At 33.8% G+C, this 15,397-nt stretch overlaps 2 protein-coding genes across 2 annotated transcripts; one reads left to right on the top strand and one right to left on the bottom strand.

Annotated features, from left to right (window-relative positions):
- The first annotated feature begins 1,210 nt into the window (after positions 1-1,210).
- Positions 1,211-5,364, top strand: LOC132723490 (tubulin alpha-1A chain-like). Its single transcript, XM_060708218.1, has 3 exons — positions 1,211-1,369; positions 3,373-3,595; positions 4,021-5,364. The coding sequence occupies exons 1-3, from the start codon at positions 1,367-1,369 to the stop codon at positions 5,148-5,150; spliced, it is 1,356 nt and encodes a 451-aa protein (XP_060564201.1). The 5' UTR covers positions 1,211-1,366; the 3' UTR covers positions 5,151-5,364.
- Positions 5,365-9,290: 3,926 nt separating this feature from the next.
- Positions 9,291-11,480, bottom strand: LOC132723491 (tubulin alpha-1A chain-like). Its single transcript, XM_060708219.1, has 3 exons — positions 11,354-11,480; positions 10,764-10,986; positions 9,291-10,619 (listed from the first exon to the last, which is right to left on the bottom strand). The coding sequence occupies exons 1-3, from the start codon at positions 11,354-11,356 to the stop codon at positions 9,490-9,492; spliced, it is 1,356 nt and encodes a 451-aa protein (XP_060564202.1). The 5' UTR covers positions 11,357-11,480; the 3' UTR covers positions 9,291-9,489.
- Positions 11,481-15,397: the final 3,917 nt, after the last annotated feature.

The following is a 15,397-nucleotide window of genomic DNA, read 5'->3' on the forward strand; positions in this document are numbered from 1 at the left end:
CTGGTCATTCTGTTACAGGATGAATGCCTTAACCACATGTTTGATGTATATTGTAGTTACACCGGACGTTATTATAATATGTAAATATCTTAAAATATGGTATTGAATGCATTTTTGTACATATGTCAACTATGTTAATTTAGAAATCATTGATAGTACTTATATCGTTTATAATAACATATCAAATACAAATGTACTGTATGTTATAAATATAAAGAGTATATCTAACTAACTTAATCGTTGACCTCTTTAGGCAGACGCGCGATGGACGCGACGTTTAAAAGCATGCCGGTTAAATAAACCTATGGAAGGCAGTTTATGCAAAATAGACCGTCAGAAAATTTCAATATTTGGCATTTATGGAAGGAAAAGCAGGGCAATAACTTACTAGTTTTAAAACAGATTATGAATGAAACGTGGCATGATGAGTGAATGACAAATTAATTTTAGATCGAAGTAAGGCGGAGTAGGCTTTAGGCATAAATACGTATTTTTGTTTTGTTTTTATGTTTGTTTGTTTTTTATTTTCAACAACTACTTATTAAACTGTCATTCATTCATTCATTCATTCATTCATTCATTCATTCATTCATTCATTCATTCATTCATTCATTCATTCATTCATTCATTCATTCATTCATTCATTCATTCATTCATTCATTCATTCATTCATTCATTCATTCATTTCTTTATTTATTTACATATCAAAATATTTAAAATAAGAAACTTTACATGTAATCGTCGCATAAGTCATCTACTCATTTTCCTGTTCCCTACGTAAACAAGACCATTCGCAAGGACAAACAAAAAAATTATGTGGTTTCGTATGCGATGAAATTGTTGTTACTCCTAGCTAGCCGTTTATAAGAATGTGAAAATGCTTTTGAAGATATCTTAAAACTATGTCACATATGTTGAGGCCGCGCCGTTATCTCTAATACTCTTAAATTCTCCTAATATTTTCAGAACCTTCGTAAATTAAAATAAACACCGCGGTTCAATGTAGCCAAGCCGCTTTTGTGACATTAATTAGAACAATGTAATCAATGTTAATTGTGTTTATTAAATGACATGATAAATTTGTATTATATCATAATGTATGAGAAAAAACCCAAATAAATTAACAAACAAAAACAAAAAACCGAAACGTTTACGTCAATGAAAATTCTGTCTTCGCATGTCTGCCCGATCAGAATGGTAGCGTGAATTAGCCACCATACCCGATTTTTTAGCAATCAGTGATTTATTTTTCAGAGTTGTTTGTTAAACAAACAATGACTGGTACAAATAGCGCGCAACGATAGTAACTAGGCACACAACTTCTGCTATCCGAGACCATAACGTTTCACAGAAAACAGTTGACAAAATGGTTAGTGCTTCTTTCATCTTTTTTTATATTTATTTATTTTACAAACAAATTGTTAATAATAATAATAATAATAATAATAATAATGATTATACAATATAGTTATATGAATTCTTCTATTTAAAACAACAATGTATTGTAGAAATTGTAAAAATTATAAAGAAATTTTTATACATTTTTTGTCTCTGGCATATTTGTGTCATTCATAAATTGGTATTTATCGTGTGTTTCGATTTACAAAATCTTGACTATGATTTGTACAATTTAATGTTAAATAAAATATATGCTATGTTATGTTATTTCAAATAAGATGAAATATTTTGATGTGTAATTAACTAGACATAATGATTATTTCTTATTGTGTGTCATGTAATTGCAGTAGATGAAATATATAAGAATATTCAATCCAATCTAACACAATAAAATATAACATGTGAACGATATCTTAATCAAATAATTTTTCTTTCGTTTAAATTTTACATACAATCAACGATTAAATGTAAAATAATTTTAAAATAAGATATTTTCGATTTTGTTACCTAATTATTTGCATCATAGTTAAACTTCACATGCTGTTGAACATGCTGCAGTTTTATGCCATTTGAAAATGTTCGTGCATTTTGCTCAATTAAAAATCATCATTTATTTTTGAAACAAGTAATCCAATCGACATGAATAAATATACTTGTGATACTTCTTTTCTATCTCTCAGCTGGTCCTTTTACACTAGGATATGATGAAAAAATATATATATTTGTGATTAAGGCTGTGTAAGGCAATAAAGTGCGTTTTTATCATATTATTATTATTATTGTTTATTATTATTATTATTATTATTATTATTATTATTATTATTATTATTATCATTTAGTTTAGGAATTATCACAAATATGACATAGTTAATAATATTCATGCCAAAAACAATATCTTCTTTATAATTAGCATTTTCAATCTTTCCGTATATCTTTACGAAAATACTTGAATAGTTGCCAGTGATGATTTTTTATATTTTAAAAATCAATTTAAACCGCGCTGACATGATGTACGTTTAAGTTCGGTTACAGTAAATGTATTGTATTGTTTGTAACCATACTCAACCGTACCAATAAGATCTTATCTAACTTTAAACCAAAACATGTATTTTATGACCACTTTACAAACGATTATTTAGAAACAAAGCTTTATTTGATACATATTTTTCTAAAGACTTTAACATCTGTACAATTTAGTATCTAAAATCATTGTCGTTATAAACAGCTTAAATAACACAATTATCCCCAGTTAACTACTTGAAAATAATCTTAAGCATTGTCATTAAATTTGTTCTTTCATCAAGATGTTTGAAGAACAAATATTTGTTCAATGTAAATCATAAGGGTCTGTACAAATGTACAAAGTTCTTTATTTCAACAGCCGTATCACGTTTAAACATGTTGATTATGTTAATATAACTTAAACAGTCCTAAAGTAACCGCCTTTTGTCAATTGATCACATTCAGGGAGTTAAGCAAACAATTCCATTCCCAAGACGCCCATTCAACGTTTATGCTGTTATAAAACAAATATCTAAATATGAAGTATGAATAAAATCAAAAGAAAACTGAATTGAGAATGATGTAAACAGAAAATACTTTAGTCTATATAATTGAAATGTAAGTTGTTTACTTTGTACACTTTTGATGCGGCCCTTTTGATGGGCACATTGATTCCTAAATACGATTTTCTAAAAGAATTCATGCTATCTTTACCCTAAAATGCAAGAAAGGGAAGGCATATATCTAATTTGTTATGTTTCGAGTATTATACATATGATGTAGGTTTTTCAAAACACATATTACACAAAATTGTAACTGACAGAGTACTTGTCTTTTATGGACACAATGTCTAATAAAGACTAATTAACTCATTGAATACAAAATATTTCGATCAGTTAAATATACGATTGAAATAAAAGTTATAGCTGAATAAATGATTTTTTTTACAATTATTTCTTGTTATATCTATAGCGTGAATGTATCTCCATCCATGTGGGCCAAGCCGGAGTCCAGATCGGTAACGCCTGTTGGGAGTTGTACTGTCTCGAGCACGGTATCCAGCCTGACGGTCAGATGCCCAGTGATAAGACAATTGGAGGTGGAGACGACTCCTTTAACACTTTCTTCAGCGAGACTGGAGCCGGGAAACATGTTCCTAGGGCTGTGTTTGTCGACCTGGAACCAACAGTAGTCGGTATGAATGACCTTTAACGCTTTAAGTTATATCTAATACCATTGGTTTCAATAGGGAAGACTAAGTAAATGTTGGAACTGATAAAAATGTTTTAGAACAGATAAAATTGAAACACTGAAGTCAAAATTTTGATAACTGCTTGTAGCACCATTGTTGATTTTGAATGACCATATCTGAAACCACATATTTCAAGTCTCTTAAAAGTGTCAAAGCTATATTTCATATCAGACAGAAAACTATCAATTCCATCGAGCACAAGGTTCAACATATACAACGCCGATAAAAATGTTTGCAGTAATAAAATCGTGCTCTAAATTATATCTATGCGATAAAATAGTTACACTCTTACAAAATCTATAAAAATGAGATACAAATGAGAAACTCATTACACAAAAAGAAATACAAATTTGAATATTTTTTGTCAGATGAGGTTCGAACCGGAACTTATCGTCAGTTGTTCCACCCCGAGCAGCTCATCACCGGCAAGGAAGACGCCGCCAACAACTACGCCCGTGGTCACTACACCATTGGCAAAGAAATCATTGACTTGGTCCTCGACAGAATCCGTAAGTTGGCTGACCAGTGTACCGGTCTCCAGGGATTCCTCATCTTCCACTCCTTCGGTGGCGGTACCGGATCCGGATTCGCATCACTTCTTATGGAACGTCTGTCCGTTGACTATGGAAAGAAATCTAAATTGGAATTCGCAATTTACCCAGCACCACAAGTATCAACTGCTGTTGTTGAGCCATACAACTCTATCTTGACCACCCATACTACATTAGAGCACTCTGACTGTGCCTTTATGGTTGACAACGAAGCTATTTACGACATTTGCCGTCGTAATCTTGACATTGAGAGACCAACCTACACAAATCTGAACAGACTCATCGGACAGATCGTCTCCTCCATCACTGCCTCTCTCAGATTCGACGGAGCCCTCAACGTCGACTTGACAGAGTTCCAGACCAACTTGGTACCATACCCACGTATCCATTTCCCTCTCGCCACATATGCCCCAGTCATCTCTGCTGAGAAGGCCTACCATGAACAACTGTCAGTTGCTGAAATTACCAATGCATGCTTTGAGCCAGCTAATCAGATGGTGAAATGTGATCCCCGTCATGGGAAGTACATGGCTTGTTGTATGTTGTACAGAGGTGATGTTGTCCCCAAGGATGTCAACGCCGCCATTGCTACCATCAAGACCAAAAGAACCATTCAGTTCGTTGATTGGTGTCCAACTGGTTTCAAGGTTGGTATCAACTACCAACCACCAACCGTTGTACCAGGTGGTGATCTCGCCAAGGTCCAGCGTGCCGTGTGCATGTTGAGCAACACCACTGCCATCGCCGAGGCTTGGGCTCGTCTTGATCACAAGTTTGACTTGATGTATGCCAAGAGAGCATTTGTTCACTGGTATGTTGGTGAAGGTATGGAGGAAGGAGAGTTCTCCGAGGCTCGTGAAGATTTGGCTGCCCTCGAGAAGGATTACGAGGAGGTTGGTGTCGACTCCGTTGAGGGTGAAGGTGAAGAAGAAGGAGAAGAATATTAAGTAAACAATAAGACATTAAAATTATTCAAACACTTAGAATAACTGTGTTTCTCTATTTAGCAATATTCATTTTTAGACCAATCACAAAATGTTTTTTGTTACACGCGTACAATTTAATCAGGAATAATGAACATTTATGAACACAATTTTAAATGTATTGTAAGATCAGCTTTAACAGAAACGATTTATATTATTTGAATAAATAAAAAACTGATGTTGTTATTCATCATTGTTCTTCCGTTATGAAGTCGATATTTTCTATGTTGTTATCTAAACTTATGTTATATCAGATCTGGTTATTCTAAAACTCGCCGACTCGTTAAGTCGGCAAATTTTAGAATTGCAAATAAAATACTTAAAAAAAGGCTCTATAGAGAATGAGAGATGAATTCAATCAAATAAACTTTATATTAGACGCAGTAAGACAAAACTATGGAAAAATCAACTATGATATAATTACATGTATATTGCCCTTTGTTCATTTTTTCACATTGATTTTTTCCCGGACATAGATCTGAAACAATAAGAGGTATCAACAAGAAACTTTGTAGGCACATAGATCTCATTAAATAGAAGTGCACTGCAGAAAAACCGTTACTCTGTCTTCCTTGATTTATTACCTTATTTCATTTTTATTCTTTGGACATTTTCCAGAACAATAGCTCTGAAAGTAAAAGAGATATGAACAAGACACTCAGTAGGTAGATAGATCTCATTGGGTTGATGTGCATTGCAAAAGAACCGTAACTCTGCCTTGTATAATTTTGAAGTTACTGCCCTTTGTCCATGTTTACACTTTGTACAGGACATAACTCTGACACTATAAGAGATATTAACATAAAACTTTGTAGGTAAATAGTTCTATTGCGTAGATATGCAGTGCAAAATAACCGTAACTCTGCCTTGCCTATTTTCTGGAGTTATTGCCCTTTTCCAGTTTTACACTGTGCGCTGTGTCCGAAAGTACAAGAGGTATAACAGGCAGATAGATCTCATTGAGTAGAAGAGCAGGACAAATAACAGTAACTCTGCCTTGTCTAATTTTGGAATTATCTCACTTTGAACTTTGTCCGGGACATAACTCTGAAACTACAAGAGGTGTACTTTTTGTGTCCAAAAGCTTAGATAGGTGAGCTTAGATAATTCTTATAAAGAAGCTAGATTATGAGTCTTGTCAAACATTTTGTGGAAGATGATAACGAACAAATTTTTGAAGTCTGAAGTAAATCCCTTAAGAAGGTTTATAAATGTAGTAAACTTCTAAGTCCAAAGGTATAAAATACTTCAAATCTGGAAACTGTAGATGTGAGTCTTGTGAACAAGATGTGATCGATATTAAAGAATATTAGAATTTGAAGTTAAAGGCCCATTATACCTCAGAATGTGTTTTATTTACTTATTTCTCTTTTGTTGTCCTGCTAGTTTCAAAAAAATACTCATTCCCCAATTACTTGAACCACCATCTGCATATGAGCCGCGTCATGACAAAACCAACATAATGGGAAGTAGAGAAACTGATAGCGAACAGCATGGATACTTATCAAACTGCGCGGGTGCGCAGGCTGGTCTGGATCCATGCTGGTCGCAAACCCATTATGTTGGTTTTGTCATGACGCGGCTCATATGTTGCTTATTGTCAATGGGTACAGTTATAGAAATTTAGTATTTGGTATGGAAGTTAAAACACTACGTTGTTTACATTTTTCTACTTTTATTACAAATAGTTTTACATTCAGCGCTACTTAATTATTTCAGGTTATAAGCATCATAACACTTTATGATTTCAACTTCTTTCACTAAAACTTTCAACATAACGAATTGAAGTAGAAATAATTCATGAACTTGAATTGCTGATTATTTGAAAACTGAAATTCTTGGAGATTAAATCGTTATTTCGTTATAGTGCAATCATGAATTCATGAAGTTAATATGTGCCCACCGGTATTCCGTACTAACAGAATACTAGATATTATATATATTTCATCAAACCTAAACTGCGTGTATACCAAAATAGTACATGTATATGCAAATGGCAACTATCACTTATTTACACATACATTAATTTATTATCTTTATTTAGATTTGAAGGACATACTTGCGACAATTCAAACAATACCTGAACGTTTACGATTCGACAGATTTACAATCAATGTACATGTGAAATTACTTTCTTATGTTTTGTTATTTGTTTCTTATAGTTACCTACAAGGATTAGCCTACTAAAACTCATCTATATTCAAGGAACATCGTTAACCATCAGCAGGTTATTAAACTTGAAATCACATGCATAAAAGAGAAAACTCCATTTCGTTTTAGAAATATGTCTTTGATATCATGGCCATTTAAAACCTTTATGGTTATATAAGTAGCCTAAATTATATATTTATAGACGCTGCTATAAAGCTCTTTGCTTTTTACATTATAGCTCGTGGCTACATTATGGCACACAAGGAAAGACGTAAAAATATATAAAAACACTATTTAATCTCTTCTGATAGCTAAAAATGAATGACTATATAAGTAGATTTAACCTTTCATTTTATAAAACCAATGATAGGCGTGATATTCAATAAATATAAAGAGTTCTACATCAACCTACACGTAATTATAATAAAACCAAACAAATACAACGTTGGGTTTACGTCGCACCAATACTGTAAAGGTCATATATCGACACTTCCTAGCTTTCATTAGTGGACCTGAGGTGCCCTTTCGTGATCTATTTCTATCATGTACGCACACCTGTGTAGAACCACCGACATTCCGTACGTTAGCTGGAAACCCCGCCGGGATACGAACTCACAGCGGTGAGGTGCAAGTGGTTTGAAGACAACGGCCTTAGCCACTCGATCACGGACGCCCACTAAAACCTTATCACGACCAGGTAATACTTTTTTCTATAGCAAGTGGCAAAAAATAATGATGTTAGAATTTATGTTTTCAGATCTTGAACATAGGTACGCCATCACTTATTAATAATCTTTCAATGAAAGTTTCGCTAAAGCTATGGAGGTTTTCACGAAATCATAGCAATGTTTCATGAAAGTAAGATACATACGTATCTGGAAAACGTTGATACAAAGGTTGTTGAATACGAAAGGTTGCGCGTTGGTGCTTTAAACTAACGCGACACGTCCAAATGTTTTTCACTAATCATTAACTATTCGAGAAAAATATCCATTTACGGGGAAATGCCCTGTCTGGATGATCTGTTATTTTCTGGAATCTTCCCTTTATAAAAAGTGGCAGTTTTAGGCATTAAATAGAAATACATTGTATTTCTTTTATGATCATTAACTACATGAACGTATTTACTTATTTTCTGATAAATTAATGTTAATTTCTCAAGGAAACACCAATATCTTTAAAGAAAGTTTTTGCGAAAAGTTGTCATTATGTACATGATGGCATTTTTGTGCTTCAGTCTGAATTTAATGGGTTTTTTTTCTTCGGCAACTCTTGCTAGAACGAGAAAAATGTCCAACTTGACAAATGTCGTATATTATAGGTGACATTACCTCGTATGTGTTCGTACATTTTTAATTATTCTAGTAGTTTTTTAAATGCTATGAATTGACATTGCGTCTTTGCACAACACATGGTTACATTTATATCCAGATATAATTTAGAGCTTGTATGTATGGTTCAATTTCTATAGATTAACACCAATATAGACTGACCAGTCGAGTTGTTGTTGGTACAGTTGCTCCGAGAGAATACATGTACAAAGCAACAAGACCATTGTGTCACTGTATAACACTGAGGGACAGACAGATAAGTCGATAGAGCTAAGGAACTGAATACAGATTGTCTCTGGCTCGAGTCCCGACCAGGTTGAAAACTTCTTCTACTCTACTACGACATATTTTTGACAGGTTATATGACCCACATTTAACTATAAACCAAACAGCTTGGCGAGCCTTATATAAGAGGCCGCTACCTTTAATGTGCATATCAGCTATGTCTGATGTTTGAGATTTAGCTGAACACATAAAATATGTGCAGGATGAAAATGTGCACTTGACAGAGTTACAGGATTATTTCGATACTGTATCATGACCGTCCACCTTATATACATGTACCTCATTGTGCCTCAAAACTTAATGCTAAATTATTTCGTGTATATATAAAAAAAAATAATAAAAATTTCCCTTATTTTTATTTTATAGGTTTACTTAACAACATTTGAATAACAAAGTTTCAGAACATTCAAAATATAAATAAAGGAATAACAATTAATCAAAAGATAAACAAATAAACGTTTAGAGATTTATCTAAAAGTGGATTTTACCGGTCATATTAACATAGTTTTGAACAATTTAAATGTCTTATTGTTTACTTAATATTCTTCTCCTTCTTCTTCACCTTCACCTTCACAGGAGTCGACACCAACCTCCTCGTAATCCTTCTCGAGGGCTGCCAAATCTTCACGGGCCTCGGAGAACTCTCCTTCCTCCATACCTTCACCAACATACCAGTGAACAAATGCTCTCTTGGCATACATCAAGTCAAACTTGTGATCAAGACGAGCCCAAGCCTCGGCGATGGCAGTGGTGTTGCTTAACATGCACACGGCACGCTGGACCTTGGCGAGATCACCACCTGGTACAACGGTTGGTGGTTGGTAGTTGATACCAACCTTGAAACCAGTTGGACACCAGTCCACGAACTGGATGGTTCTTTTGGTCTTGATCGTTGCAATAGAAGCGTTGACATCCTTAGGGACAACATCACCTCTGTACAACATACAACAAGCCATGTACTTGCCATGACGGGGATCACATTTCACCATCTGGTTAGCTGGCTCAAAACATGCATTGGTAATTTCAGCAACTGACAGTTGTTCATGGTAGGCCTTCTCGGCAGAGATGACCGGGGCATATGTGGCGAGAGGGAAATGGATACGTGGGTATGGTACCAAGTTGGTCTGGAACTCTGTCAAGTCAACGTTGAGAGCACCGTCGAATCTGAGAGAGGCAGTGATGGAGGAGACGATCTGACCAATTAATCTGTTCAAGTTGGTGTATGTTGGTCGGTCGATGTCAAGATTACGGCGGCAAATGTCGTAAATAGCTTCGTTGTCAACCATAAAGGCACAGTCAGAGTGCTCTAATGTAGTATGGGTGGTCAAGATAGAGTTGTATGGCTCAACAACAGCCGTTGATATCTGTGGTGCTGGGTAAACTGCAAATTCCAATTTAGACTTCTTTCCATAGTCAACGGACAGACGTTCCATAAGAAGTGATGCGAATCCGGATCCGGTACCGCCACCGAAGGAGTGAAAGATGAGGAATCCCTGGAGACCGGTGCATTGATCAGCCAACTTACGGATTCTGTCGAGGACCAAGTCAACAATTTCTTTACCAATGGTGTAGTGACCTCGGGCGTAGTTGTTGGCGGCGTCTTCCTTGCCGGTGATGAGCTGTTCGGGGTGGAACAATTGTCGATAAGTTCCGGTTCGAACCTCATCTGAAAAAAAGAAATTATCACTGCAGGTTTTAATGATATTCAGTTAATTTCAAAAAATTATAAATTAAATTACATATATAAAACAGATTTACAATGTACATTAGATCGCTACATCTATTATAATTATACAATGTATAGACATACCGACTACTGTTGGTTCCAGGTCGACAAACACAGCCCTAGGAACATGTTTCCCGGCTCCAGTCTCGCTGAAAAAAGTGTTAAAGGAGTCGTCTCCACCTCCAATTGTCTTATCACTGGGCATCTGACCATCAGGCTGGATACCATGCTCGAGACAGTACAACTCCCAACAGGCGTTACCGATCTGGACTCCGGCTTGGCCCACATGGATGGAGATACATTCACGCTATAGATATAACAAGAAATAATTATAAAAGAAATATTTTCAAAATGTTTATCATTCAAACAGTAGTTTCAAATTCCATGGTTGAATGGAAACAGTGTTATATCAATCAGTTGCAATTTTCGTGGTAATCACATGCGAAATTCAATAGGCATTAAGTGTTCCTTAAACAAAATATAAAAGTGTACAAAACACAAATTCAAGACATATGTTTGTCCAATCCACATTATTTTTGCATTTCAAATATTTTTAGAGTAATCATAAAAAAACGGAAAAAAGTACCATTGATACAATAAAGTTTAAACAATCCCATGCCCACCATAAGTCTTTTTAAATTAAATCAATTAAAACATATATGATGATAACTTACCATTTTGATAGTGTTGGTACAATTTCCCTTCTGATACAAAGACAAGAATAAGGAAAGAGCAGGTGTGAAGCGTTGCTAGCGACAAACGTTAATTTATAGTGGTACCGTACAGGGTATACTTCTCGTCATTATTAACGCGCTGTTAGTACATGTATTTTACAATTTCGATGTGAAACTATAGGTGAATCAAATAACTAGACTTAAAAACTTAAGTTTCAATTAAGTCATTTAATGACATAAAATAATCTTAAAGTATATATACCGTGTCTATTTAGTAAGAGAGTAATGTGAAAATGACGAAAACTAAGCTGTGTTCAAGTAAAAGGACCATTTTTTAATAGCAAATCAAATTAATACACACATACGGCTGCTGTGGCATTATACTGTAATCAATATAACAATATTATATTTCTAGGAATCGAATATGTTTACTTGTAATATAATTTGTGAGAACCTGGGCATTTATATCTTTTATAATAATGACGACCTGACTACCGTTTAGAACGCGCCATTTGTGAAGGTATAATAACGCATTCAAAACGATAATCCGCATACTTAAGACATTAACCAAACTGCTAGTGTCATATATTATATACATTGTAATTAAAGGAAGCAGATAAATAAGATTTACTTTTTATGAGGTAAAAATTTAAAATATAATATCTCAGGAACCATATATGCGCCAGTTCATTTCAGTTTGATTTATAATACAAAAAACGGTTCATACAGTGGTGCCCAAATCTACGTACGTTACTGATGCACAATTCCTTTGTTATTTTTGATAGCCCTACATAACTGGATATACAAGGTGATAACCAGACCTACGATTCTGCGGAAGTCATCCTGAGGAAAAGCTGGGACAAAGTATGAAGTTATTGTATGCCCCAGGGAGAAAAAAAGAGAACCGAATTCGTTCGGGATCACTGACCCCTTCATCTATATTCTTCTATAAGTCTGAAATCTTTAGCACGCATTCGTCATACATCGTTGTTACATGTTATTTATGATATGACATTATAAGAGAACATTATATTTATTATTGTTTCTTGTGTATTTCGTCTCTCACATAGAACGAGTCTAAAGAGGATATTTCCACTCTTAGAAATTACGTCCATTATTAAGTACTTTAATAATACTTATAAATCTAATGTCGCTCTGAAAGGACGTTTAGTAGGCTATAATTCGAGTTTGAATCGGTTGGCATATATACCAGATTACAAAATCACATTAAAAAAACAACATGTTTTAGTAGCGAAGTATAGTTATATGTGTTAACTCATCTCTTTTCTGTTGTGGCAACTGGTAGATATTTACTCACTCAATGAATTCGTTCACGTCTAATGGTTATACTATTGATAAAAATTATTATTGATTAAGATTCAGTAATACTGAATGCTTCATATAAAGTTCAATTACGGCCCCATAACGCGTCATTCTTATGTTCATTTATTAACTTTTTAAAAATATCCATCTGTACTAAAAGGCATTACTTGAAATAACGGCATCAATGCATCTTATTTACTACTTTCATACCGATTGCCTCCGTGCTACGTTTTTAAATGAGTTGTATTCAATCAGTTGATTTCAGATAGATAATCCGTTTCATTTCAATATGCAACACTTTCAATTTAAGATTTAGTATCATTTTCATTTAAACTGTATCAATACTTATCTGTCTAGTTAGGATCTTGACGCCTTTTAAATATGTGAGAACCTATACATTTTTATTTTAAAATTTAATTGAACAATATTAACTTTGTGATATCAGCGAATACATGAACGTTCATGGTTTTAGTCTTGCTTGCCTAGTTCATATCATCATTATTAACATCATCATCATTTAGCAAGTTGTACATCAGTCCATATTATTGTTAGGTCATTGTGCACTTTCATTTAATTGCAGCGCTTTAAATAAGGTTGCACAGGAAACCTTTACGCACGTAGGTTCATTGTATAGAATAACCTTATTCATTGACGAGACACGAGATACGCATTAGAGCATTTGATGCAGGGTATACCAACATGCTAAAAATATCACTTTAAACTTTCACCCAGATTTTATATATTCCACCACCTGCTTTTTGAATATCGATTGAATGTCAACTGAAACAGATAATATACGAAGTAAATAATAAACAGAAACCCCAGTGTGACGATGACTACTATTCAAAGGGACAGACAATCACATTCATTATTGATGACCTATGAATAAGATTGATGTCATTCAATATGATAGAGTTGATGATTGTAAATAAAATATTAACTTTAAAAAGCGAAATCATTTGGCATGGGAATCATATGAAATGAATACATTGACTGAAACTGGACTAAATATTGAACACTTATTATAGTTATTTTAATTAAACATGCAGATGGAGATAAATATATTGATGTTTATCACACACCCGTGCCGATTTTGCGACTCCGTAAATATGGTATTGCACGGCCGTGCATATATTTTGACGTGACGTCATTAGCGTTATACAAACATAGTGTAATGACGCGCTAAATGTTAGCGTTATACTATAGGCGCGTCAATGAAAAATAACTCTTATTTCACTTTAAACGGTCTATATTTTAGTAATTGTGATAAATAGAATATTAAATTCGTGTAAGTTCATTACTGACTTTATTGTACTCGATGAATAAAATAATATTATGCACGCCAGAGGCTCGCATAATATAATAATTTTATTCAACTCGTGCAATAATTTCAGTATTGAACTTACACTCATTCAATATCCTCTATATATTGCGCTATTTGACGAGGCTACAATTGCAAGGTTGGCATTTGTGAAATGCAATGCTGCCGCCGCATTATGTCGCACTAAAAATAGTAGGAGTAAAATTAGTTTGTCATTTGATTTATCCTATGTGTAGATCACAATGATCAATACCATATCAGAGACATATAATGTGATGGTATGTATATACAGTATCTAGCCAAATAAAACTCAACATATAATAAACAATTCAGTATGTTACATAAAACACAATAACCCTATCTATACGATGTTAAAATATATGATTGATAAATATAAAGTTTAGAAAAAAATAACCGACTAATAATGAATATGGGTCAAGGTCATAATAATGAAGCATGCCACAAACATGAAAAAGGTCACAGCTTAATCAATAGTAAAGTTATGAAGGTAAAATTTGACCTTTGACCTAAATGGTCAAGGTCAAGGTTAAATAATGTCAAATATTTGCATGTCAAATGACAAAATTCAGATTTATTTTATGTCTGAACTTATTTAATTTTATAGCTTACAAATCAATGAAGTTATTTTTTATCTACTGACCGCCGAGGATGGATCAGTTGACCCCCAGGGGGTCATGCTTTTTACAAACTTGGTAGAGGTTCACGATTCATGCAAAATATCAAAGTTGCAGGCCATGTGGCTCTTGAGATATTATGTTTTCACTATCAAACCTCTATATAGACTTTGGCACCTGGGCAGGTAAGATTTATGAAAAATATCTCAGTTGCTGTTCTGAAGATCTTTTAAATTTTAGGACTTAGGATAGACACAGTTAAGACTTTCTATGAAACACAGTCCTGCTTTATGCCACTTTCATCTTTTAATGGCACATCATTCCTAAGAAAAGAATAAAATTTCCATTCTGTAGAAAGAGGTTATCTGTTTTTTTTTAACACTGTTTTAATTGATTAAGAACATGTGAGATGCTTATCACTTGAAGAAAACACCGCTGAATGTGAAATAATTAGTCAGAAAGGTACAAAATGTAAAATAAGTGATATTTGATTTCCATACAAAATCACTGTATAAATGTTTTAATTGCCAAAACGCAAAAGAAGCACAATATTGATTAGCTATGAGGCCAATAACTTTTTGAAAACTCTAAACAGGAAACCAAAAGTTACAGGATTTTGAGATAAAAAAAATAGCATTTTGGAGATTACAGGGCCATATAAAAAACATTCAAGCAAAAAACCCTTGTAACATTTGCATGTTATTTACCTACTATCAATCCTGTAAAGTTTCATTGAAATTGCATCAGTGGTATAGAGAGGAGTAG

Source organism: Ruditapes philippinarum, unplaced genomic scaffold (assembly GCF_026571515.1).
Source record: "Ruditapes philippinarum isolate M1 unplaced genomic scaffold, ASM2657151v2 ctg611_1_1_1_1, whole genome shotgun sequence".
Classification (NCBI taxonomy): domain Eukaryota; kingdom Metazoa; phylum Mollusca; class Bivalvia; order Venerida; family Veneridae; genus Ruditapes; species Ruditapes philippinarum.

What these genes read in the sequence shown, in the direction of transcription:
- LOC132723490 (XM_060708218.1), top strand. An exon ending in CCTGGAACCAACAGTAGTCG is followed by an intron (nt 3,596 to 4,020) that starts GTATGAATGACC and finishes ATTTTTTGTCAG; the next exon opens with ATGAGGTTCGAACCGGAACT.
- LOC132723491 (XM_060708219.1), bottom strand. An exon ending in CCTGGAACCAACAGTAGTCG is followed by an intron (nt 10,620 to 10,763) that starts GTATGTCTATAC and finishes TCTTTTTTTCAG; the next exon opens with ATGAGGTTCGAACCGGAACT.